The sequence below is a fragment of the Ovis aries genome, chromosome 22 (assembly GCF_016772045.2).
Source record: "Ovis aries strain OAR_USU_Benz2616 breed Rambouillet chromosome 22, ARS-UI_Ramb_v3.0, whole genome shotgun sequence".
NCBI classification, from domain to species: Eukaryota; Metazoa; Chordata; class Mammalia; order Artiodactyla; family Bovidae; genus Ovis; species Ovis aries.
Genome location: NC_056075.1, coordinates 44,066,450 through 44,093,572, shown reverse-complemented (window position 1 = coordinate 44,093,572; position 27,123 = coordinate 44,066,450). Strand labels below are relative to the sequence as shown.

Genomic DNA, 27,123 nt, shown 5'->3' with positions numbered 1-27,123 from the left:
CTCTCCAGCTCCCGCAGCTCTAAAAAGGAAACCTTGGCTACCCGCCCAGGAGAGAGCGAGCTGGGGCCGAGGGGATTGATCTTTGTGCCCTGTTCCTGTCCCCTGGCTGGCCATGTCTCCTAAAGGCTAAACACCTGTTGCTCTAAGGGAGGTTGGAGGTCTCTTCTGTCCCTTCTGCATCCTGAGATTGAGGGGACGTGCAGCCCATCATCCTGAAGCCATCTCAGACCTTCCCTTTTGGAGGTATCTGGTCTCACTTCTCCAGATTCTCGCAGAGTCCAAGTTAGGATTGAAAGGAGCCAAGATGAGTCCCAGGAAAGCAGCTCCGGCCTCTGCTGCCTCGGAAAGGCCCTGCAGGGTGTGCAGTGCCCTCTGCTGGCCGATGGGCCCCACTGCTGGGCACCTGGCCTCTGGGTGGGTCTGCTCAAGGACTGACCAGAACAGAAGGTCGGACCTCCTGGTGTTCCATCGGCTTTGAGACCGCAGACCTCCTCCCCATGTACGTTGTTTCCAGACTCCATAGTGTCACGAGCACGTGGGCTGGGGCCTCACAAGGGCAGCAAAGCAGTTGTGTCCCTGATGGAAGCTGGATGCAGTGAAGCCAGTCTAGGTTCTAGGGCCTCCCAGTGGCAAAAAGTCAAGAAGCAGATGTCTGCAAAATCTTCCATCAAGCTTTTTAAGCATTTAAGATCTCATTGTTGCTATTTGATAACCAACAAATTGCTGTAAATGCAAGTGCAACTCGAGTATGTTAAAACCAAATACTCGAGTTGCCTTTCAAAGGCTAAATCTTATTTACTCCCCACCTGACACCCCAGCTCCCTTCCACATCTGTCTTTAAAGTCTAGTGCGAGTTTGTCATATGACCTCCCGTTAGCTGTCTCCAGGTGGCTTCTGTTCCGGTGGCCCCCCGGGTCCAAGCCCCAGTGGACGTCAGTTATCCATGGTTTTACTCCACACTGGACCACAGCAAGTGCACATGGGCGCCCAGTCCTTTCATAGCCTACAGGCATCACCTTCAGGCGATCTTCGGGGCACAGAGGGGCCACCCCAAAAGCCACACCATGGCCAAGGCTCCAGTGCAGGCATTTCGTGTGACCTTTCCAAACTTTCCGACATTGCGGCTTCTTCCTCTGTTCACTTTTAGTCGCTCAGATATAAACTTGTTTCAGTAATTTCTTGCATATGATATGTGCAAAAGGATCAGTCCTCCAGTCAGGATGGGGCTTCCTCTGTCCACAGAGAAATTGTGGGTGCTCAGCCCTTCACCCTGCTCAGCCAGACTCTTCAGCGACCAATCAGAATTGCCAAAGGAGGAAGGGGTCAGAAAGTTGGGATGGGAATATTCCCTTGCGGTCTCAACACAATGGAAATAAAAGGTGTCATTTGACACTTCCTAATCTGGGTGAAAGTTTGCTTATTTGCCTTTACCCTTCTAGTTTCATTTTGTTTTTTAAAGAATTCTCTAGTATTAGAATGAATAATATTTATTTTGAGCATATTTGTCCATTCAGGTGCTTTAAAAATGTGTGAAAATTCTTAACACAGAAGTCTTGTTTTCTTCACCAACACTTAATTTTCATCGTGACACAAATACAACAACCAATTAGGAAAATCATGAATTGTTTTTGCTCCAGTCCTCTGTTCTTAATGAAAGCTTCTTAGCAAGTGAAAATATTTAGAATTCTTGAGTTTTATGTTGAACGCCAGGAGATAATCTTTTCTAAATCTAAACCAGGCAAAAGGATGCGCTCAGAAGTTATTTGGTGGCCAAGGAGGTTGTCTCGGCGGAAGCGTGGTTTTCACGTTGGCAGCCTCAAACCTCACAGGACGCACTGGCATTCCACCTGCTGAAAGAGCCACTTTCTGTGTTTCTCTGCTGTCACACGCTTGACAGAGATCATAGACTTTGTTTTTCTCCTTCAAAGCCCCAGAAAATGGTTTGGTGGAGTTTAGATGGGGGTTGGGGGGGATCATAAACCCACAGTTCCTTAACCTCACATCCAAATTGTAAAAAGCTCTGAAAATTTAAATTCTTTGTAACCCATGACTTAAATTCTTTGTAACTCATTCAGTGGCAGATTTTGACCTGGCCTGAATTGTTGAGGGGATATCCTTGTATATTAATCCAGTTGGGTAAGCGTGTTCCTGTGTCCTAGCGTAGAAATGTTACTGCCTGTTTTGGGGGTCCATGATAACACGGCGGAAGCACCAGATTGCCCGTTTAAAATCCCATCTGAATTCTGAAACCTGCCTGGCCTCTGGTGTTGGAGAGGGTGGTAGCCCTGTGCTCACAGCTCTGGAGTCATCTGCACTTCTCTCTGGGACACTGGTGTTGCGTCAGCCCCAGGGGCTCAAGGGTGGGGCCCGTGGATCAGATGGAGGGCATGTGACCAGGGTGTGACCTTGTCACCCTGGGGTTGGGCTGCCCTGCATTCCCTTGGGAAATATAAACCACCTTGGGCTTCCCTGGTGGCTCAGACCTTAAAGCAACCATCTGCAATGAGGGACACCCAGGTTCAATCCCTGGGTAGGGAAGATCCCCCGGAGAAAAGCATGGCAACCCACTCCAGCACTCTTGCCTGGAGAATCCCTTGGACAGAGGAGCCTGGAGGGTAGCCATAGTCCAAGGAGTTGCAGAGAGTCAGACACGAATGAGCGGCTGACACTAACTTGCGCAGTGTGGGAGACTCCAGGAACCAGATGAGGCCTCAGTGTGTACTGAAGGGTCTTGCTTGGTTACCCCTGGGGGGTGGGGGGGGGATGGAGAGTCAGTGTCCCTGCGTACCGTTCAGTGCATACGTTCCCCTCTTTCCTCAAAACCCAAATATGCCCCAAAGCCACTGAGTAATAATCAGGGAGCAGTAGTAGTTTCTGGATGTGGATAAGATTAACTTCAATAAACTCATTTCCTGCAACTGATCTTCCCCGGAAGTTTCCTTTTCTTTCTTAAGGTGCAGTGTTTGTTTTTTTTTTTTTTTTTATCATTTATTTATTAAATTTTTATTGGAGTATAGTTAATTTACAATGTTGTGTTAGTTTCAGATGCACAGCAAAGTGAATCAGTAGTTACATGTATACATATATCCACTGTTTTCTAGAGTCTTAGCCATAGATTATTTTGTTGAATAAAGTGCAGTTTTAATCATTTTTGTTATTAATTGGGGTGTTGTGTCAAACCATTTGCCCAAAGGCTACGCCAGTGTTTTTCCCACTGATTTCTCACTCCTGTTAGTTCAGTTCAGTTGCTCAGTTGTGTCCGACTCTGAGAACTCACGGGCTGCAGCACGCCAGGCCTCCCTGTCCCTCAACTCCCGGAGCTTGCTCAAACTCATATCCACCCAGTCGGTGATGCCATCCAGCCATCTCGTCCTCTGTTGTCCCCTTCTCCTCCTGCCTTCAATCTTTCCCGGCATCAGGGGCTTTTCCAGTGAGTCAGCTCTTGCTCCTGTAGGAAGTTTCTTTTGTTCTATCTGGATTTTAACTGGTCCTTCAGGCATCGTTGACAAAACAAAACCCACATCCACCTGTTATGAGGATTCTTGCATGCTAAGTTGCTTCAGTCATGTCCAGCTCTTTGTAATTCTGTGGACTTTAGCCCACTAGGCTCCTCTGTCCATGGGATTCTCCAGGCAAGAATACTGGAGTGGGTTGCCGTGCCCTCCTCCAGGGAATCTTCCCAACCCAGGGATTGAACCTGAGTCTCTTACTCCTCCTGAATTGGCAGGCAGATTCTCTACCACTAGCACCACCTGGAAAGCCCCAAGGATTCTACCCAGCTTATCACCTGCTGTTGATGTTTGTTTGGCTTCTAACGATTCTGGAAGAGGTTTTTTCCAAGATAACCTGAAGCCCTTGGCTTTATTTGGTACAACATGAAGAAGCAGAGGGATTTTTGGTCATTGGTGTTGCCTTTATCTGGATGGTGCTGACTTGTTGGTCATGCACAAGTTAGTGAGATGACCCTATCCTTGTCGGCCACGGTAAAGGAGACCCAAGGAGTGGTGCCATTGCTTTAGGGATCCCAGGCTCAGAAAGGCAAGAGACCTCAGGAACCAATGCTGCTGGGGCTGCAGGCATCTCTTCTGCTTGGTCTGTCTTCATTAACATAATGTTTACATAGATTTTCTTAACAGAATTGAAGGCTACCATTACGGAGAAGGCAATGTCACCCCACTCCAGTACTCTTGCCTGGAAAATCCCATGGACTGAGGAGCCTGGTAGGCTGCAGTCCATGGGGTCCCGAAGAGTCGGACACAACTGAGCGACTTCACTTTCACTTTTCACTTTCATGCATTGGAGAAGGAAATGGCAAACCACTCCAGTGTTCTTGCCTGGAGAATCCCAGGGACGGGGGAGCCTGGTGGGCTGCTGTCTATGGGGCTGCACAGAGTCGGACATGACTGAAGCGACTTAGCAGTAGCAGCATCACCATTAACTGGTTTTAGAGGAATTTTCATTTTGAGAGACATCATTGAAGACATTGTTTATTTTCTGTAAGTTCCTTCATCTGCCTAATCTTTAGGAAGGCTTGAAACTGGAAGAAAAAACTGAGGGGGTCTTAGAAACTTATTTGAGATGTTGAGAATGCCAGTTAGTGATGGCTAGGCTTGGTCGTCATAGTGGTTCGGTCCTGACCAGCAGGGCTGCTTGTGGTTTAGTTAATCTGCCCAGATTTTAGTCCTGGAGGGGTGAGTGGGGAACCTTTTCTTTTCCTCAGTCTCAATTTTGCGTGTTTTGCCTTTGTAAAGTGATGCCTTCCTTTCTTTTCTCCCTTTTGTTAACTCTCAGGTTTGTCTTTGAAGCCTGCATAGACCCAGGCCTGTAGCTTCCTTCTAGTATCTCCAAGAATCTCCAAGTAGCTTTCTTTTCTTATTTAATCAATGTATTTACCTACATTTTGGGGGGTGTGTGCACCGTGCAATTCCCTGGCCAGGGATCGAGCCTCAGCCCTCGGTGGTAACAGTACAGAGTCCTAACCCATGGATCTCCAGGGAATGCCCCCAAGTAGCTTTCTCATGCAAGCATCTTTCTAAAGTAAGTTGAATTCCCAAACCTTTCAGCGCCCGATCCTACCCCTCTTCTCAGGCTAAGAGACTTTAGGCAGATCTCTTCCCTTTGCGGGGGAAGGAGGCAGGGTTTTTTCCTGTAAGGCTTGTGAGCAGTGTGCCCCTCCTACTTGTGAAAGGACCTGAGTTTCCTCTTGCCCTTTCTTAAGTCTCACTGTGATTTATCTCCAGCCTCGGCAAGAGGCGGGTGATCCAGTGTGACGGCGGCCCACGTCCAAGTAGGCCTGTCTCTCGCAGAGGAAGTTGTGAGCTGTTCTTAGAGGCCTGCCATTGGGCTCCAATTGTTTTCCTGTGTGTTCTCGTCTGATCCTCACAGCTTCTTTGCAATACCATCCCTGTCGTGCAAGCATGGAGCTGGCTCGTTCACAGTCATTTTGCAAGCGGGTTCTAGAACTCTCTTCCCACCCATACCACTATGGTTCGAAGGTTTATCATTTCAAAGTGGGACAACGTAATACATCCTCCTTCTGGTTTTTCTTCCCTATGTGGACCTTTATCTATTTGTAGTGAAATATTGACCAGATGGTGTCAGTTGGTGAGAGTACTAATAACCCCGGTGGCCCAGAGTTTGTGATGTATGCGTGGAGCCTAGACTGGCGTACGGTAAAGGCAGAGGTTGGCTTGCATCGCTTGGGGCCCCTGTCAAGGGAGCCCAGGACCGGTATGCATGGCGGGTTGCTGGCATTCTTGCAGGGGACATCAGCTGGGGACCACTGCCTATAGCCCAGTTCTGAGCAGGGCCTGTCCCCGTCATCAGGAAGAGGGTTGTGCTCACTAAGTCCTCGTAAATATCTCACTGCTTCGGAGGGTGAAGGTGGAAAATGTCATATTGCATACATCCTTGCTTCAGAAGAAATACTGGACGGAGGAATGTCCTGGGGGGCAGGGGTAGGGGCTACCTGAAGCAGTGGTTACTGCCATGGTGTCCAGCCTCAGCCTGGTGGCCTCACGACTGAACTCTCCATCAGTAGGGCCAGCCTGAGTCATGAGAGGTGCTAGACCTGGAGGGAACCCCATGGAAGGGCTGGTCCCCACTCCCCACCCCCCCCCCGCCCCCCACCCCAAGCAAGACACAGAAGTCAGTTGCCCCCCTTTTTTTGTTTAAATAATACTAGGACGCACACATTTTGTGTAAGCTGATGCCTGATCTTTCCTTTGATTGCATAATCGAGATTCTACTTATCAATTTTTCAGGAAGCCGTCTAATTATACAAATTAAAATTCAAAGGAAAGCAAAAAGAATGATTATGCCTCACTCAGGGAATTGGAGGAGGAGGAGGAGGGTGTGAAACCCATCCTGCCTTGGATGATAATGCTGTCATTTCTCATCTCCACGGCACTTCACAAATATTAACTAATTAATTCTCCCACCCCCGGATGCTGCGGCTAACATGGGGTCTGTCTCCGGAGCCAAGAAAGGAAGGGCCATCTCTTGATCAGACCCCGGGACGCAAGCAGATGAAAGTTGCCAGCTGGCCTCTGAGGGGCGCTCTCGGGCACAAACCCTTGTCCAGAGTTCCTGCCCTCCGTCCGTCTGTCTGTCTGTCTGTCTGTCTGTTCTCAAGTTGGCCAGTAAGGAACCACCTTCCCCACTTTGCATAAAAAATGCAAAGCCCAGCAAAAGTGAAGCCACTCTTTTGACTTCATGGTATGTGGGACCTTAATTCCCTGACCAGGAGTTGAACCGTTCCCCCCTGCATTGGAGGTATTGAGTATTAACCAGTGGACCACCCACCAGGGGAGTCTTGAGGATTTTAGAAATCTGTCCACTCCATCTCTGTTGACCCAGGTCTTCCCAGCAATGCCCTGGCTCACTTCAGGGCCACCTTCATCTCCTTGTTTGTCCAACAGGGTCATCCCAGGTTGGGAAAGGATTTAGTATCTCTTGGATGTTGCCTTAATTATTTATGTGATTAGAAGTTGTGCTTTTTTTTTTTTCCCCCTTGTTCTTATTTTAAAAATCACATAATTATTGCCATAAATCTTTAGGGTGCCTTTTCAGCCTCATTGCTGAGGAATTAGCCATTAACTTCCAGGAAGTCAGCTACCTTTTCATAGTCAGACCTGCATTTTCTGACCTTTGATAAAGTAACTCCTAGCATTCTGCATAATTGATGACCACCCATAAAAATTCTCATTATTAACCCTGGAGCCTCATGTTTGTCTCCTGCCCCCTCCTCATTTGTTGGATAACTGGGGGTGGGGTGGGGTGTGTGTGGTGGGGTGTGTGTGTGTGGTGGGGTGTGTGTGTGTGTGTCTTGCAGTTGGTGGTGGTGTTAGGATAACCACAGCGGTGAATCAGAAGCTCTAGGGCTTTGGAGGTTGCAGATGATGACTTATGGCCTCAACTGGCACGTTGGCTAAGCAGGGGATGAAGGTCAGGGCCTTCCCAAACAGGCAGCCCTGACTTTTCTCCACAAACTGGGCAGTGGAGTACCTCGGGAGTGGCCCAGATACCCCAGCCCAATCGGAGACCCCTCCTCCTGTGCCTCACAGGCTTGAAACCACGGGAGTGGGACAACCACAGGCTCTGGGCCCCAGCGGTGGCCCCCTTGGGAGCCAGCAAGGCTTTGGAAGGTGGAATTGGGCAAGCCTTGGTTAGGTGGGGCATGCATTCCTGCCCCCTCCTTCGGCACTGGGGGAAGGGTTTGAAAGGTGCTGAGTTGCGGCCAAAGGGCAGTTTTGGAAACCGCCTGGGGGATGGCGGTGGGAGAGCAGCCGCAGCTGGGTGCCTGCGTCCCTCCGGACGCTGGGGTGGGCTCCCAGGCAGTCCGGGCTGGTCCCTGCCTCTGTCCCGTTGCAGCTTCCAGAGGTTACAGGGCGGTGCCACTGGCTGTCGCTTGGTTTCTGGCACTGGCGGCCGAGGTATCCCGGCCCAGGCTGGTTGGTGACTGGCGTTGGCCGTCAGCAGCAAGAGCTGCAGGTGCGCTGCTGGCCGCCTTCAGGAACCGATGGCCTTTTGTCTCGTTCACCCGTTTCCCTCGGAGGCAGGAGACTGTCCCAGGGACAGGGAGCAGACCCTGTCTCCAGCCTTGGAGGAGAACAAGTCCCCCAGGGCAGGTCCCCTTGTCGCAAGTGGCAGCCAAGCCTGAGTGACCGGTTGTCCTTGCCCCCAGGGTGTCCAGAGAGTAAGGCTTCTTTTCTCCTCTTTCAGGGCGCGTAGTGGCGTAATGCCCGCAGACTCCTGCGAGGGCCCCTAAGTTCTTAGAGGACTGCTTTGCCTTTTGAATCAGAGAGGTGCAAAGTTCGATAAAGAATGGCCCTTGTGGATAAGCACAAAGTCAAGCGACAGCGATTGGACAGAATTTGCGAAGGTAAGAGCCAGCGTGGTTGGCGGTTTTTAAGCAGAGAACGTGCAGGCCGGCCCTGGGCTCCTGGGCCCGGTCTCCTCACCAGGCTGCTGTCCCGTCCCCACGCGCAGTCCCAGGCACCTGTCTGCCGTGTCTTTGGGGGTGACCTGGCCTGCCCTTCGAGTAGGCTGAAGGGGGCCGGGGTGGCGCAAGGAGGGCAGCTGCGGGGGTCTGTGGCCCCAGGATCATTTTGCATGTGAAAGATAACCTACTTTCTGAAGTTTCTGGACTTTCTCCGCTTCAAACAGAAACAGTTGCCACTGCAAATACCTAGAGCCCAGCGTAGCCCCTCATGATACATTCATGTCCCTGGTTATCTTTGAAAACATTCTGGAAGTTGTTCTGGTCATGAAAGGAAATTAAACAATTCAAATCTTACGGAAACAAGGGACAGAACTCTAAAATGTGGGTTAAGGACCATCCTCTCCTCGAGGGAGTGGTGAGAAGTCTCGGGCGTAGGCCTGGGCTATGCTTGAAGTGTCCCTTGCCGGCCCGTGTCCATGCTGCTGGCTGTGTGTTTCTCTCAGGGGCCTTGGAGGGGAGCCCCTGGGCGGGGTGGGCTCAGCAGCCCCCAACCGTGCTAGCGCAATAGTTGGCCGGCTGACTCGGGCCCGGGAATATGCCTCCCGCAAGCTGTCCACGCGGAATCGCTTGTAGATGTGGCTCAGGCTGGTGGTGTGGAGGCCTTAAAAGTCATGTTGTGCTCTGAGACTCTGCCCCGTGATGGCTCCCACCTAAAAGAACTGAAGAGCACCCACTGTCCCCCACATCCCTGGGTATAAGGAGGTTTGGGGAATTAGGGATATTTTTAGATATAATTTTTCAAACCTACAGAAAGATGGTTCCAGTGCGATGGACATTGATAATTCCCTTCAACTATATTCACCAGTCCCTAACATTCGTTATCACTTGCTTCCTTGTATGCCGAGGTACATCGATAGAGATGGGTGTGTGTGTGAGAGAGAGAGTGAATGAATGGAGGATGGATGGATGGACTTTTCCAGAACTACCTGAAAGGCAGCTGCAGATGTACCCGTTTATTCTTAAGTACCTTTGGCGGCAGGTACGATCGTCTCCTTTCCTACATAAACACTCCACCACCATCACCCCCAGGGAACTGGAGGTCACTGCACCCTTATCTGACCTAGGTGGCGTGCTCATGTCTCCCCCACGCGTCTATTCTAGCTGGCTTGTTTGCCTCTGTGCAGAAATCAATCAAGGAGCATAAGTGTGGCATTTAGTGGTCATGTCTCCTTAGTCAAAAATAATTCCCTGGCCTTTGACTTTCAGAAACATTGACATCATTGCAGAACCCAAGCCAGTAGGTCTGTACCGTGTCTCACCGTCTAGGTTCACGTGACTGTTTGGGGGATCTTAAAGTTTTACTTCGGTCCTTCATTTCTGGTACCGAGTCCCCATTCCAGAAAGCCCCGGTGGATCAGCTTTCTAACGTTGGTTATCAGGAATGTCTGTGGGCTGATTGCACCCCTTGAGCCCCAGTGCTTAACTCGAGACACCACATTGGAGACCAGAATGGGATCGAAGTGCCAGTGGCCTTTCCTTTCTGTGCTCAGGGCAGTCAGTGGCAGCAAAAAAAACCATTAAAGTTTCTTTCAAAACCTCTTTCTCAGTCATAGTTCACCAGTCCCCAACCTTCCTTTTTTTAATAACAAATTCCAGGATCTCCTTTATTCATGACCAGTGTTCCTGAGACAGTTCATTCTTTCATTCTGACTGTTTGCGACCCCCTGGACTGCAGCACGCAAGGAGACAGTTGTAATGGTTTGTTTAATTTTTCACTATCCACTGTCAAGGTAGATGCTTGGCGAGAAGTTACCCAGGTGCAATTTATAATCCATGAACCCACACATTCATTTGGTGTCCCATGAAGTTTAAGAGCTGTTTAAAGATGCTTCGTTGGTGCTCCGTGCATTTATAAGCTGTTGCAGTGCCTCTAAAGGTCAGGGACTGGGGGTCCCCGTTTCCCAGGTGGTGCTGGCGAGCTACAGGGCAGTCAGTGAGCAGCTCGGGCACCCAGGCCATCTGCTGTTCTGCATGTGGCCTTGCCCTCCGATCAGCCCCGGGGATTCTGTCGTTTTTTCCTCCTGACAGCCTCACACATCTTCGTCCCTGGCTTTGGATTCTCACCAGGCTCTGTTCTAGAACCCTGAACTAACCGATCAAGAATGTTCTCCTTGGAAGTCCAGCAAGCCCAGCAAAGATTCTCTCCTTTCCGCTGCCCCCACCCTAGCCCTGAGGACTTGCAGTATCTCTCATTGTTTTATGATTTAAAGTGTGAAGCTGCCCTTCTCTGCTGTGGGCTTGTAGGAACGTTGTTTTCTCACTTGGTCTCTGGGAACACACATTCCTTCCAATTCTTCCCTCCAACCTGCTGCCAACCCCAAGCCTGACAAGCCTTCAGATGGCCTCAAGGGTCCCTCCCAGCCCTCCGCTTTCCGCAGTGAACCCCTTTTCTCCAGCTGAGCCCGACTAGGGGGGAAGTCACCCCTGCGAACATACTTTTCCCACATTCTCTCTCTTCCTCCCAGAACCCAGTCCGTTTCTCCCTCAAACCTTTCACGCCGGACCTTGGGGTCTCTTCTTCCTGAGCCACAGTCCCTGTGGGATCTAAGTCTGTCCATCTTCATGCACCCAGAATCTGCACCTTTGCGCCTCAAAGGTGCAGAGTACAGCAAAGTACAGAGTACAGCTTTGCGTCTCACCACCCAAAGTCTTGGGTTCAGGTCAGTTCAGTCGCTCAGTCGTGTCTAGCTCTTTGTGACCCCACGGACTGCAGCACGCCAGACCTCCGTGTCCATCACCAATTCAGACTCATGTCCATTGAGTTGGTGATGCCATCTAACCATCTCATCCTCTGTCGTCCCCTTCTCCTCCCATCTTGGGGGCTCCATCAAAATCCATTAGAGAATAATAATAGTTTTTCAAGCTGACTTAAAAGCCAGGTTGGTTTTTTTTTCCAAAAAGCTATTCTTCTGATTCGATATTTGTCCTTTATTCTCTGCCCTTTCTTGATACCTGCTCTGTGCTGTTGCCTAACGATTGTGTGGAGCAGGGTCTGTGAACAGACTTGAGCAGACTGCAGTCCTCTCTTTCTAGTGTACAGAATAGGGCTGGATTTTCCTTTCTGTTTAGTTTGCTGGCTTAATTGACACATCGTGTTTGTGAATGGCACCATTCAGAGTGTTTTAGGACCTAATGGGATCATGGCAGAACCAGTTTGATTTGCCCCAAGTATTTGTTGGCCAGAGAAGAGAGCTTGCCATCCCTTCTTATGGTGGAAGTAACCCAGAAGAGCATTTTCTGGGGCCCTGGGTTTATAGAACTGTAATATACCTCAATGGCTTTGCTGACGACTTTTTGTTAGAACATCTTATTGTGGGTTATGGTACAATAAATCACTAAACACCATCCTTTCCTGTGGCTGTTGAAAATGTAATTTGGAGAAAAGTAGATATTTCATTTTACTTCATTTTGTTCAAATGTCTTATACATGTGGAAAAATGGTCCTGAGGATTATATCAGCTGAGCTAAGTCCCCTTCATTACATAATTCAGGAGAAGACTTCTCCTTTCCTCTACAGAAGAAAAAGAAATGTTAGAGATCTCCTATTAAATAAACAATCAAATTCAACATTCCTTACCTCTGAATTAGCTTCCCTGGTGGCTCAATTGGTAAAGAATCTCCCTGCAATGCAGGAGACCCAGGTTCAAGCCCTGGGTCGGGAAGATCCCCTGGAGAAGGGAATGGCAACCCACTCCAGTGTTCTTGCCTGGAGAATTCCATCAACAGAGGAGCCTGGTGAGCTACAGTCCACAGGGTCACAAAAGTCAGACACGACTTACTAACACTTCTGTTTCACCTCTGGGATGCTCTCGTGAAAACGGAATAAAAGGCAGTGAGGAAGATGGACGGGTTGGTTGGGTGGACGTGGGGAAGGAGACAAAGGTCATCTGGTGTCTGCCGAACACATAGTTATACATCTTGGAAATCTTTATCTGGATCAGTCTTGTCTGTGAGGAGCAGAAGACAAGACAGAGAGAAAATACTACAGGGATGAAGTGGGGGCAACTCTTTCACCTGTGTCATTCTCTTCTTAATTGGATGAGCTTGCTGTTGTTAAAGCACGTCTCCATGGACTGTTTCCCCAGGGATGTTCATTCATGATCCCAGGGTGTTCAAGGAGCAAAAATACTGTCTAAGAGCTTCTCGGTCTTATAGAGGTGGCAGAAGCAGTGAGGGCGTCTGGGCCAGGTGAGAGCCCCCAGCAGGGAGGACTGGGAGCCTCTCGTTGCCTGGCTCATGCCCTTCGGGGCCCACAGAACAGAAGGATTGACCTGTATTTCCCCACAGGAAAAGCCTCATCTGTAGGCTCGGACCAGAGTCATTTTATCTTTCATTTGTATGCTTTTTGTTTGACCTGTCTTAAGAAAAGGCATTGTGTAATTATTGTTTTATAAAGCACTTGGAAGCACCTTATCAAGAAGCCACGTCAAAACTGGCCGCCTGTGTTGGTCCACAATCAGTTCTAATAAATATCTTTAAATAGCCCCGAAATGTAGACCTTAAAAATGGGATTCATAATGTTGCTATACATTATAATTATATGTTTGGATCAGGCAATTATGTACATTTCCAGTAATTATGTGATTAGTGATAATTACATTAGGTATGTAAATATACAATAGTCAACCAGACATGACTTAAAACTGTAGTATAAAGGAAGAGGCTGAAGCACCATGGTACTGAGGTAAAGGATCAGAAAAGGAAGGGGGAGAATGGTCAAGTTGCAGCTTCATAGACTTAGTTTGCAAAGGATAAATGTCCATGAGATAAATGGTTCAAAGAGAAGTTTGGAGCAGTGGCCCTTCCCCGGGATGCCCGCTGTCACTTGGGGATTGGGACTGTAGAACTGCCCACACTCAGGCCCCCACTTACTGCAGAGGAAAACTGGGTTCAACATTGTAATCATTTCTCAGACAGCGCTCACCTATGAAATGCACGCTCAAGCTACTCTCTGTGTTGGTTGATTTGCTGGTGGACTCTCATTGGGCTTGGCAGACTTTTTTTTAAACTCCCCACATTTCTAAAAGCAGCGTGTTGAGGCTGCTTCCATTTGGGGTTTGGGTTGTGGTGACTTTAGTCAGTGGCCAGGTGCAGCTGTTTATCAGCGTCTGGGTATTGTCTTGTGGCCGCTGCTCTGCCTCTCGCCCCACCACGATGGGGCATGCTCCCCCCGAGGTGCCCGAGGTGGGCAGCTCCTGTCTCTGGCATTTGGGGTCACGCCTCCTAGGCATGAGCTGCTGCCTGCCTTGCCTTCCCAGCCTGCTTCGCCCTGAGTGTGTTTCATCTTAGTCAGTGGCACCTTTGAGGGAAGAGTGTCTGCTCCAGGCCTAGTGAACTCCTCGCAGGAACCACGGTTCCGACACGTTGGGCCAGGCCTCCTTGTTCAGAGCAGGCCTGAGGACAGTAGGGTCACCTGGCTTTGCAGACCTGGAGGCCTGCAGATGGGGGAGCATCGTGTCCTACACAGCTCAACCTGATCCCCAGTGTCTGGGGCGACCCTGCTACCAGCACCCCAAGATACAGGGCTTTGCTGCCTGCCTCCCACCCTCTGATTCCTTTTACAAATGACATGTGTGGGTGGAGTAAGACTTCCTCCCCAAAGACGCATGAGAGTAAAGTCCCGACTGACGTACACTCATTGCATCAAACCATTACTTATTTGATGAGCGTCCTGGACGTTGGTTGACTCCCTGGCTCTAGAGTGCAAGGGGGCTCTTGGTCTCCCTAGAGGCTTTCTGAGATGCCAGTGCTCCTTCAGGTCTGGGCTGGAACCTGGCTCGGGGGTGGTGACAGTGGGACTGTGGCATGGCCTGGAGAGCCTTCTGGACGTGGCCGTGCACCTGCTCACCACCAGCTCCATGCTGCCTGTGCTCCTTGCACGGGCATCAGAAGGGCTGGAATATCCACCAGCCTGCCTCCTGGGTTCTGGTTGGAGAGCTGTATGTGCCTGGAGAGGGCTTCCCTGGAGACTCGGTGGTAAAGAATCCGCCTGTCAAGCAGGAGAGGCAGGTTTGATCCCTGGGTCAAGAAGATCCCCTGGAGGAGGAGGTGGCAGCCCACTCGGATATTGTTTCCTGGAGCATCCCATGGACAGAGGAGCCTGACGGGCTAGGGTTGCAAAAGAGTTGGATGTGAGTTAGCGATTAAACGACAACAGCGTGCCTAGAGGGTGCCGCCTTCCTGTTCGTACCCTGGAACGAGTGAAACACGAGTGTTGGCAGTCGGTCCTTTCTTGCCTGCAGAAGGTTCTTTATGGTTCTTTATGGCCCTTACCTTACAGCCAGGGCCCGTGTGAGGGCAGCCAGGACAGCTGGATCCCTGCCGGCAGGCTCTGATACTGCAAGCGGTCATCTTCCTCTGCCATCTTCACTCAATGCCCACTGTGCCTGGGTCCTTGCAAGTGAGGGACTGTGCTTGCTTTAGCCTGGACCTGGGCTTGGAGAGCAAAGACTGTTGCCACAAAGTCTTTTTTTCTCGTGCAGAGTCCTGTTCTTTGGGTTCGTTTTTACGTGTGTGTCCAGCCAGCAAGCACGTGATGAAGGAGGGGCATGTCAGGAGGGAGAGGGCATCGTCACCTTGACGAGGAAACCAGGGGATGTCTCCAGGTTCCAGGGGATTGCAGACGGATGCGATCGTGGGTAAGGTGTTTTCATCTCGAGAGCTGGCAGGTTTCTTTGGACTGGGGACATGTGACAGTGGGGGATTGAGGATGCTTCTTGGAGGTGGGTTATTTGAGCTGGAGCCAGGCAGGTGGAGAGGATTTGGGGATGATCAACCAAGGTGGTGTGAACCTATTCCTGATAAAACCGATGAGGAGATGTAACACGGGAGTATGTCGGGGAGAGGGTCGCGGCGTCGAGATGCGTGGGGGATTCAGTGTCCTGAGACACTGTGATTTTGCAGGAAGAGCTGTTACTGCAGGATTTTATGGAGAGGAAGGAGGCAGAGTTCTCTGAGCACCTACTGACCTTGTGTCAGGCATGTCAGGGATCCAGCCGGTCTTTCCGAGTAGATTCTGTCCCGTGCTTTTCGCAGGCCCTGCATCCGAGGTGCGGTCCCAGCTCATACTTCCTGCTTCACCAGCACAGCCAAAACATGCCATAAAAGAGACTTTTTAATCCCACAACCTGTGGGAGTCAAGTGTAACTTTCATAACATGGCTGTCATTAAGCTGTATCATTATCTAGTCAAGAAATCATCAGGAGCCATGCCCAAGCCTCGGTTCTCATTTAAATGGCTAAATCGTAAGTTCCGGGCGACCTGGGACTGTTCAGCGGGCAGCTGATTTGGTTGCAAGGCTCCACCTCGGGTCCTGGGTTTTCTCTGGAGAGTTGTGCTGATGACTGAAAGCCTCCCACTCCAGGTTGGGGTGCAGGAGCCCAGAGCCTGCATCCAGGGACCTCTGGGGCTGCGTCCATCGTGGGATGACCGAGACGTCTGGTCTGTTCTGCTCATTTTGTCTCTGTACTTTGTCACTTTGAAGAAGGCAGTCTTAAGGCCCTGCCAGACCCTGTTTGCTCTTTTTCCAGTGTACGTGGGGTTTATTTCCCCCTCTCTGATTTAGACTAGCCAAGTAGGTTGCTTTGGTAAGGGATAATATGGAGACAGTAAAAAAAAAGAAAAACTTTTTTAAAGACAGAAAGCTGTTTTTAAACATATATTCTCAAACACTTGACAGAAACAAGCAACAACCCAACACAGCCTATACACATTTAAAAGTAGGAAGTGGGACGTCACGGGCCTATTTTTGGCCGTCGCTGCCGGAAATGAGTGTGACCCGCTAACCCCTGCAGTGCCCATGGGAGGCAAGGGGGCAAGGGCAATGCTGTGGCCTCTTTCTGGCCAACAGCAAGCACAGGGACGCATCTCCAGGGATTTCTGATTTCCTCCTTGGCTTTCAGAGCTGCCTTGGGCTCCTGACCCCAAGGACTGGAGAACCAGGAGATGGGGGAGGAAAGTCACTCAGTTGTGTCTAGCTCTTTGCAACCCCATGGACTGTAGCCCGCCAGGCTCCTCTGTCTATGGGATTTCCCAGACAAGAATATGGGAATGGGTTGCCATTTCCTCCTCCAGGGAAATCCTCCCTACCCAGGAATGGAAACCTGGGTCTCTGGCATTGCAGTTGGGTTCTTGACCATCTGAGCCACCAGGGAAGTCCCAGGAGATGGAAAGCCCCAGCACAGGGAGGAAGGCCAGCCAAAGTGACCGATGCTTCAGAGTCTCCTCCTGAGAAAGGAGTGACCTCCTGAGAAAGGAGTGAGCATCCCTTGACGCCAGTTCGGCAGAAACAGCACAGCTGTCAGGGGACTGCTCAACCCAGGGACCTTCATGCAAATCCAGTCTTCAGATTCACAAAGTCCATCATATATCTGATTTTTTTTTTTTTTTTAAGGCATGAAGGGACTTCACTGGTGGCCCAGTAGTTAAGAATCCACCTTGCAATGTATGGGATGTGGTTCGATCCCTGGTCAGGGAACCAAGTAAGACCCCACATGTCGAGGGACACCTAACTTAGTCCCTTTCATTGTGGGGGTGCCACAGCGAAAGATCCCACATAATGCAACTAAGACTGACACAGCCAAATAGATAAAGAAACAAATTTAAGAAAAAAGAAAGTGAGGACTAGACCCAGAGCGGTACTGCTATTTCCCATTCTTTTCAAGCAGTTTCCCAAGTCACTGTGTTGGTGAGAGCATAAAGCGTTTGTAGGTGATATACCCGAGGACGGCTCCGTGGCGGGCATCGTCGGTTGCCCCTCTGCTTGTCTGCCTGTTCTTTCCCCTGCTTTTCTGGCACTGCCTAAATCATCTCAATTTTCAGGTCTCTGCAAGTTTCAGCTGATGCCTTACGTAGCGCAGGGAACTGAAGACTTGGCTTTGAGGGGATGTCGCGTATAACGTTGAGGTCCCCATTCAGATGATGCTACAGGGTCAGCTGTATCTTGGTTTGTTTTGTCTGCGAGAGGATTTGGCTTGCCTGTTTCTTCTCACTTCTCAGAAGATGGCTTTTTCCTTCATGCAGTTTTCTTTGCAGGATTACAAATGAAGTCTGCGAGACTCAGTAATCTTTCAGAAATTGGTCCCATCTCACTTTATTTAGTTAACATGAGGATTTTTTTTTTTTTTTTTTCAGAAAAATCCTCCCTTTTCTAAAGACTGCAGTGAGTTTGTTGTTTTTTTTTTTTTAAATCTGCCAGAGTGTTCAGAAAAGTCCAAGTCCAGTTACAGGTGTTTTTACCTAACAGAGGAAAACATCTGTCATAGTATTTGACAGGCTGCAGAGCTGAGGCTGCGTGAGTTTGGGTGGCTTCCAAGCAGAATAGGTCAGAAATTGATGGAAGCAAATCTGGGCCTCCTCACTCTGGGGCCTAGCGTGACACCTCCCTGAAGCTCTCCTGCCCACTGCTGACCTGCTCCTGGCATTACACCTTTGCACCTAATAAACCAGGGCTGTGGAGCACGTGTGGTCCTAGGTCGACCTGCTGAAGTAGAGGACTCAGCCGAAGACCAGCTAATTATTTGTAAGCTGGGTGAGTTACCGCCAGCTACCCCACTGCAAAAAGATTTGGCACGACTTCCAAAGCTCACCTGTGTGTCTCTGAAGGGAGCGTCTGCACCCCAGGTGGAGTTTTGCAGCATCAACACCACATTCATGTTAAGTTTTTCTTTATGACAGGAAGGAAGGGAAAGCAAACGCTGAGATGGCACAGAACTGATGGGTGTGGTCCGTTAGCTGGGCTGGGGTCCTGGCTCTGACAGGGGCCCACTGCACCTTGTTTCAAGGAGCTGGAGCAGTCATCTGTTTAGGAATTACTGTCGGATACTCAAGTGGCTGACTCAAGTGATGTATGTTATATTTGGGGTTTGGGGAAACCTTAAGAAAATAACAGGATTAGTTTGTTAAAGAGGTTCCCCTCTTGCCATTTTAGCAGGGCTGTTAGTTTCCCCAGGTCGACACAGGGAATTCTTGACCTGGCTCCTGTGCATCTTGGTACTCAACTTCTCCATCCCCACACCTTGGGGATGAGCGAAACACCCAGAGCAAGGCCCGGTATGGACATTGAACACATGTTGAGGCCCCTGTAACAAGGATCCTGGAAGAAAAACAGGCTGTCAAAGATGCCCTGTTTCTGGTGACCCTGAAGGGTCAGGCAGGGCCATTGCAGCCCTTCCCAGCCAGCCAGTGTCCTCTGACCAGCGAGGGAAGAGTGGAGGTGGCAGGGGCGGCAGTGGCGATGGGCCGAACCCCCGCCGGGAGGCCACAAAGGCCCCTCTTGGCCGAAAGAGCCCAGATTGGGAGGAGGGGGTGACAGGTTTGGGTGGGCTGGGGCTGTCCAGGGTCATCAGGTTAGTGTCCTTTCCGGGGTGAGGATGTGTCCTGTTTAATACAGCAGGCCAATTTTCGCATAGTCCCGTCTCCTTGGGGTCCTTCTTACCATGAGACCACCCCATCTTTCCTTGCCCTCTCCTTTCCGGAGGGGAGGAAGTTCCGAAGAGGAGGCCTGCGGAAATCGGGCTCGCCTGCCCAGCAGAGCTGGGAAATGACGTGCTGCAGCCAGGTAGTGCTGTTTCTGTTTAGTTTGGGGCTCCAGTGTTTTCCTGTCCTTTTTGATGTCTCTTCGAAGTGAGCACATCCTCGGGCTGTTGCTGAGATGTGGTGCAAATACTGTCTTGTGTGTGGCCGGGCCCATTGTCTCTGTCTCCCCTGCCCAGGCCTTTGAGCCCATGACAGTGAGTGTGCCAGAAGAGAAATTAGAGAAATTGGCGCCAGCAGGCTGCTCTCGTAGATGGAAACCCAGCGCTTTGCAGTGTGGCCTTTTCACTTTTTTTCCCTCACTGTCATGCATCCAAGGCGGTGGAGGGGATTGGGGGAGGGTCAGAGTCGCTTTGCCATCTGCCAGGGCTTTTTCCCAGTTAACTTGAGGCCTTCTTGGCATTTTGGGGTCAGAAGTGGTGTTAAAGTCACAGCCTGGGGTCCCGGGGCTGTGCCCCCCGGCAGTGCTTTTGGCTCAGTTCCTCTGTAGTCAGTCAGGCTTTTCCCAGAACTTTGGCTTTGGAGGACCAAGCCCTCTTTGGGGAGTCATATTGGTTTCAACAGAGCTTGTCCCAAAGTTTAATACGTACTGATCAGGACGAGGGGGCGCTGCCCCTGTGTTTCCCTGTGCCTCCAGGTTCTGCACAGGGATTTGCACTCTCTCTCCTTCTCACTCTTAAGTTTTCAGTATTTCTCATTAAAAAAAAAATTTTTTTTTTAAACTGGTAATTCTCTTTAGAGATTCTAATGGAATCTTTGGTTAAGGGACATGTGGGTGAAGACGAAACATTCTGAAGTTTAATGGCTGCAAATATGTATATTGTCTCATTTTTAAATGTTCTGAGTATACACAGCCCTTGTAAGCATGGGATTCCCAGCCTTCGGTTTCGCTGTGAATTCTGTCTTGGAGCCTACAGTTGGAGGACCCCAGTCCCATCTGTGGTGGCGCTTCCCAGGGCCCTGTCTGTACGTTTGAGGAAATGTTCTAATGCTCCTCTGTGGGGCTTTCCTGCGTGCAGATAACTGCCGTCCTCTGCATTACTGCACCTAACGTCCCTGGTGGGCTCCATAAAATCTTAATCCATGGGAATATGGGAGATGGTCCACAAGATCTGCGCCAGGCCAAGCCTGCTAAAATTAATGCGTCCCTTGCAAACAGATTTAAAGGCAAACATGCCTCAGATGCAGCCTCCTCCCTCCCGGCTCTGCTTCATAACATTGGGGTTTAGTTGCTGACCTCTGTTGCCCTCTTAAAATGCTCAATTCTAGGCTACACGCATGGGGTGTATTTCTGTTGCCGTGGTTTTTCCAGGCGGTATGAAAGGGTCTGTATGGTGTGATAATACGGGAAAGAATCCGTTTGGGCTTCAGCATGTTAATAACTCGTTTGATTTGTAACCAGTCGTCCAGGAGCCAGATTTCAATATTGGCAAAGTGTCGGGCGGCAGACCTGGCCCATCTCTCGGGCACCTCCTGCTCTAGGACTATGCGTGAGGCTTTTTCTTTCTTATCCTGCCTGCCTGTTCACATTTAATTTGTTCTTAGCCGTGTGCAATGGATTAACATTTCATCAGGGTGGATTAAGATTGCATCGACATTAAAGCAATCTTTTTCTATTTTCCTCCTGTCACTTTTAGGCGATCCTGGTCTGGGGGGGTGGGGGATGCACCTTCAGGAGGGGGAGGTGGGCTCATCCGAAAAGTGCCCTGGTGAGGACGGGGGAGATAAGCCAGGGCTTCAGTGTGAAAAGAATGCCCAGTCGCAGGTCGGGAGGCCTGGATGGAGCCCGCAGCCGGTTGCATCAGTCCAACGAGATGTCACATGGAACAAAAGCTTTAGGGGTTTTATTTAGCTCCTAATCCGCTCGCTGAGAGAGCGGAGGTCCATGTGAGCACTCCAGCCAGGGGGGGCAGGGGTGCCCGGCTGGCTGGCTGCAGCCTCCTTTCTGGGACTGAGCCGTAAAGAAAAGACCTCTGGTGCTACCGTTGGAGAGTGAGGCAAAGTTACCGTGAGTGTTTCGTCTACTAAGGTTTCGGAGAATTAATAATTCAGGCCATACTTTGAAATCGAAAACCCCCAGTTGGTCCTTCCTGCCGTCTCAGAAGGGTTAGAATACAGCCAGGTCTGGTTCGGATGCATGTAATTGAAGATTTATAAAGAAAGCCTTCCTCTTCTGCCTCTGGCCGCAGTCTTTTTTTTTTTTTTCCTTTTCCAATGCCGGTTCCCAGCAGGCATATAAATATTGGTCGATCTCAGAGCTGGGATGCAGCCGGGTGGTATGAGGGCCCCTGGGAGGTCGCCGAGGCTCCCGGGAGGAGAAGCTCTCTGACGGATGGAGGCGTAGAGGGCCCTTGGTACCCTGGGCTGCGGGATGTTGCCATGCCTGGAGCAGCTGAGCCCTGCCTCTACCGGGAGGCCTTCTACAGCACGGCGGCTGGCAGGAAGAGCTCCGTCCCCGACTTTGCCTTTTACGACAGCAGACAGGCGGTGATGTCGGCCCGCGGGGCCCTGCTGCCAGGGGATTACTACAGTGACCCGGCCGGAGCCGCCCGGGCACCCGGGGAGCCTCCACACCATCACCACCCGGGAGCTGGCCAGCCGCTGCCCGGTTACGGAGCGCCAGGCGGCAGGATGACGTGGGAGCCAGTGGCAGGCCGGCCCCCTGCCCTGCAGGACACCGGTCACCTGTACCGGGACCCTGGAGGTAAAATGATCCCCCAGGGGCAGCGGTCACACAGCAGGGCCCCCTCGCCCGCACGGTACGTCGGGGAGCTGGCCGAGAGCAGGTACGGAGCAGAGGCGCCCGCCTACCCCACCGGCCAGGTCTACAACGATGTGGGCGAGAGGCCGGTGGATTCTGCCACCTCCAGGCAGGCTGCCCCAACGTGCCTGGTTGTGGACCCGGGAGCACCAGCTGCCTCCAGGATCGGCGTGGGGACTGCTCCCGGCGCCCCACCCCCAGGCTATGGGCCGGCCCGGGAAGGCGTCCACCCCAGGATGGCTTACGAGAGGTGCGAGGCCGACCCGTCCACCTTCCAGGGGCCCGGGGGCAGCAAGAGGAGCGTGATGCCAGAGTTCCTGGCCCTCCTGCGGGCGGAAGGCGTGGCGGAGGCCACGCTCGTGGCCCTGCTTCAGCAAGGCTTCGACTCCCCAGCCGTCCTGGCCACCATGGAGGATGCGGACATCAAGTGTGTGGCGCCCAACCTGGGCCAGGCCCGAGTGCTGAGCCGCCTGGCCAGCGGGTGCCGGACGGAGATGCAGCTGCGCAGGCAGGGCCGGGGGGCACCCCTGACCCGCACGCGCTCCAGCAGCTTCAGCCACCGCAATGAGCTCCCAGGCGACTCAGCCGGCCTGGGAGCTGCAGCCCTGCAGCCCCAGCCCCAGGCGGGGCCCCTGCAGGCGGCGTCCCCTCGGGCTGTAGACCCTGCTCACCGCCGCCCCTCCAGCGCGCCGTCCCAGCACCTCCTGGAGACTGCTGCCACCTACTCAGCCCCCGGGGTGGGCGCCCAAGCTGCCCACTTCCCATCCAACTCTGGGTACAGCTCCCCGACCCCTTGCGCCCTGACCGCACGCCCGAGCCCCGCGTACCCGCTGCAGCCCGGCGTGCCCTTGACTCACCCGGGCCCCAGGACTGCCTACTCAACGGCGTACACGGTGCCCATGGAACTGCTGAAGCGGGAGCGCGGTGCAGCGGTCTCCCCTGTGCCCAGCCCCCACAGCAGCCCCCAGCTCCTGCGGAAGCCCGGCGCACCCCTGGAGCCCCCTGCCCTGCCGCCAGCCAGCCAGAGCCTCCACACGCCTCACTCACCCTACCAGAAGGTGGCCCGGCGGACAGGGGCCCCCATCATCGTCTCCACCATGCTGGCCCCGGAACCAAGTAATGTGCCCCTCTCTGCCTTTTCCTCGCGGGGGACATTGAGGGGACGGACGGCGGGGGCCGAGGTCTGAGCAATGCACAGTGGGCCCCTCAGGTTCCTGTTGCTGTCACTCTCCGGCCAGACCTGGAGAGACCAACCCACCCCTGACTCAGACCCACCTATACACCCCTTTCTCCAAACAGGGCACCCCAGCCAGCTGGCCAACACACAGGAGGGTTCTCCTGGGTGAGACTGGTGTGTGTGGTTCAGGCTGACCCACTAAGAATGGCACTACCTTCGTTTTTCTCCAGTTGAGCTCCAGCCGATTTGTGGATTTCCCTTCATGGGGAGGAAGCACAACTGTTTATGGGGGGAAAAATCATTCAGCACAGGATGAAGCCCTCAGCTCACGGGCAGTGGCGTTTTCTCCAGCTCATATTCAATGGCTTTGGAGAATGCTGGGTATTTGTCCAGTGCCCCCCTGTACAGTGGGCAGCGTTCACTTGCCATCAGAAGTGCTTTCCCGTGTGGAAACGCCCCTCTGAACGGTCTACACAGTATCAGAGGTAGGGTTAATCACTGCCGAGCTAAAAACGGGTGTGCTTCCAGACGTGTATGTTAAACAAAGATGTTGAAATCCCTTAGAACTCCCTGTTTCAGAAACAGACTCAGTCTCGCATGTTGGAAAACACAGTTGGGGATTCTGCTTGCTTGTAGGGAAGAATGTGTTTCTGTGCAGAGGAAAGAGAGAATGGTCCTAGCTTGTTCTCTTCAAACCACGAGCCAAGTGGAATTGAGTGCGTGTGTGTCCCCGGGCACCTGGATAGATTTCCAGGTGGACACCCTCGGCAGAGCCGTGCTTCAGAATTGTCATTTCGACCCTAGAACCCTTACTGACCATTTAAGCTGTAAATCAACTTTCTTCCTTTCTTTCCCCATTCCCCTCAACATAGTTTAGAAAACTGCACCTTTTTTCAATGACTTTTTTTATTTTAATGAATTATTAGCATTATAGGGTGGATATAGTGGGATGAGAATTGTGGTAAAAAGAAGAGGGACCTTTTTGAAAATATCTCTTAAATAGCTGTGGATGGGGCCTGGTAGCCTGATGTGGTAGCCCTTAGATAAGTGTTAGGTTTATCTGTTACGTTGGTGAAGGTGGTGATGGTTAAACTACTCGCAGACTGAAGTGGGGCTGTTGCTTTATAAGTTGACCTTCGCACGTTTCTTTCTTATTTACAGAGAAGCACCGGTTGAGTTTCTCTGTTGTCTCTCTATATAAATATTCTAGTTTTGTTTCATGTATAGATTTCCTTTTTCAGTCTTATATAAAATTTATTTGACTTTTTAAAATCGGTATGTGGCAGGAGAAAAGTCAGATAATGTTTTCCAGGGCCTGTGTCTTCCCCCTCACCGTCAAACATTCTTTCTTTGCAACCAACTAATTTGCATGGCGATGACATTTGTTGCTTCAGTAATTTCATCTGATAATGGCCGGGCTTGAAAAGCGGATCTGAAAACATATTCCTTAATTATGTGTTGCTAAGCAACGGGAGGGTTTGGTCATAATCACAGAAAGATTATCTGCACGCTGAAGTCCTGGGAAGGTTTTGCTGAAGGAGGACCTGTTAAATTGCCTTCTTTTCTTCTTCTTTTCATTTCTGTTTATTTTGCACTGCCTTCTAACAAAAACAGTCGCTGTTATTTGGGGACGGGGCAAGGGATCTTATTTAAGTTGTTTGGAGGGTGATTGTTAACACACGGTTTTGCAGACCTAGGGATATTGATTTTTGTTTCATTTGCATGGCAGCAAGCCAGTGCCAAGAAGCCTGCAGTCGGAAGTCTGCCAGGAAATAAATTTCTCCGTCAGATGATCTGTCCCGTAGCGGTGTTGCCTCTCATTCCTTCTTGCATGTTGAGTGTGCCATCATAGCCCTCCCCCCAAAGCCGTGTGTCAGGGACGGGGAGTGGGGTGGGGGTAGACGCTCGGCTTGCCCCGGGAAATTGAGCCTGGATACTAGACATTTTGTGAGGCAGGTTTCCTAAAGGCAATAGCAGATGGATCTGTTGGAGCCTCCAGTCCTGCTCTGGGCGGTCACTCTGCCCCCGGGGAGGATAACACTGAGGTTTCAGGGACGCACCGCAGACCTCAGGTCCGGAAACCTGAAGCTCACGGGGGCCGCCCCACCGCCCTGAGCTGAAACTGGAGATTGCGATCTTTCAATCCAGATCCTGCCGCCTAGGTCATTTGCGGCACAACCAGCTTGAATAAATCTCCATTCTGGTCATCGCCTAAATCGCCTGTTTGCTTCTGATCTGGCGGGGCAGGGGTGCCGGGAGGAGGCCTCTTTCCTCTCTCTGTCCGGACTGGTGATCCAAACGCTTGCAGTGGGTGTCTTGTTTGTTTCTGAGTGCTTGGTTTTATGTGCTTTGGGTATTTTAATCTTTTTCATCTTTTGTGTGTTTTTCCAAGTGACTTTCCATTTGCAGTTATTACAAAGTATTGGCTATATTCCCCGTGTTGTATGGCACATCCTTGAGTACATATTTTAATTTGTATTTGCTTTTCTCTGTCTGTGAACTACCTGCTTCATCTTGGTTGGCTTTGTTGGTGTAAATAACTGGCTCCTGTGGACTGGGCAGCGGAAAGTAGCCAGATGAGGACAGGCCCCCGGAGCAGCCGATAGCTCCTGTGATGCGGGATTACTGGGGCTACATGTCAGACCCATGTGAGCGGCGGTACCTGCTGGATCTGCTGCTGTTTACACGCTGACTTGCTCGACTGGGGCACAGGCTGCGGAACCTTCTGGCAGTGGCTATCACCCAGCGATGCCCCCTCCCCTGTGTCACATGGCGTTGACCGCAGCCAAGGATTTGCTGTCGCACGAGCCCTCCCTAAGCTGGTGCAGCCGGACGCGTTGCGTAAACAGCAGCTCTGCAGCCATCTTCACGGGTTTGTCCCCCTGAACACAGCCACGCACCTGGGCTGCAGGGGTCGCAGACCTTCCACTGTGAGAAGCACAGCCCCAGCCCAATCTTTCTGGCTCCTTTTGGTTTCTGTCCAGGCATTTTTCTAGATACAGCTCGATCTGTGTGCATCTGTAATCCCCACCTAGTTCCTGGGAACACTGCCCAGAGACCCTCCAGGACAGGAGAGGGGGTGTCTGGGGCCCGTTTACACGGGGACTGTGGGAGAGGCTGGTGGTGTCACAGTGTTAAGTCAACAGGAACTGATCACTTTTGCTTCACTCCTGCTAACGTCGTAGCAGTGGTTTCCAGCACCATATGCGTGCATGCCGGGCCCCCTGGGTCAGAAGTCCCATTGGATCTGAATGGAGGTTTGTTCTTGTCCGGCCCTCTCACACCTGGTGACTCCTCCCATATCCCTGCCTTTGTTTGAAGGTCCCTCTGCACAGGACGATCTGTGCTGGGGAGTGGGGTCCAAATGATTCACTGGTTCTGAGAGTGATGACCCAGAAACCATCAGCCTGGAGAGGGGTGCCATGAGACCCCCAAAGACACCCTCCCACCAAGCCAGCTGATCACACTCACTCCCCAACCTCAAAGCAGAGCTGGACCAGGAAGGGTGGGCTCAGCCAGCTCCCTGCATGTCGACATTCGGGGACTGGGTGTGGGGACTGAGCCTGGGAGCTAGCTGGCCCTGCAGAGAGCAAGCAGTGGGATGCTGATCCCTAGCTGTCTCATTGTTAGGACCCTATATCCTAATCCTGGGAGATGTGTGAAGGGAGCAGGCCTCTCTGGGCTGTGGTCCAGGGAGGGTTCCTGAGCCCAGAGCCCTGGCTGAGCAGGGCAGGGCCAGAGCTCGGGGCTGGATCCCTCAGCACTGCTCCAGCCCCCGCGGTGTTCCAGGCCTGGGGTCAGGTGTTGGGCACTCACACGTGGATGCAGCCCAGCCTGGGCTTCTGAGGCATTCCCACCACCGCCCACCCCATTAGTAAATAGAAAGACAGTCACCACAATGTGATAAGGACACATGGGGAGCCTGCAGCACTTGAAACGCGTCCCTGAGGAGCCTGCGCCCCAGCGGGGGGCACTGAGCACAGCACTCTGACTCCAGAATGACCGTCACACTGTGGCCGAGGGAGAGGTCACTGTGCAAACCAGCGTGAGGGTGGTTGTGTGTGTGTGTGTGTGTCAGTGTTTGTAGCCCCAGAAAGGCTGTTGAGGTCCTGGCTGCTGCCTGGGGCTCCCTGGGGCATCTCCAGGCTT

The 27,123-nt window shown here is 51.7% G+C and overlaps 1 protein-coding gene across 5 annotated transcripts in view; it reads left to right on the top strand.

The window, feature by feature from the left end:
* CTBP2 (C-terminal binding protein 2) overlaps positions 1-27,123 on the top strand; it is a 167,302-nt gene that overhangs the window by 111,184 nt on the left and 28,995 nt on the right. For 4 of the 5 annotated variants that reach the window (XM_060404577.1, XM_027960497.2, XM_027960500.2 and 1 more), the window contains one exon: positions 8,224-8,383. In XM_060404577.1, coding sequence (XP_060260560.1) covers positions 8,326-8,383 — 58 coding nt within the window. In that variant the 5' untranslated portion in view covers positions 8,224-8,325. Of the gene's footprint in view, positions 1-8,223; positions 8,384-14,985; positions 22,914-27,123 lie in introns of all 5 variants that reach the window. The other variant, XM_060404578.1, reaches the window with a different exon arrangement.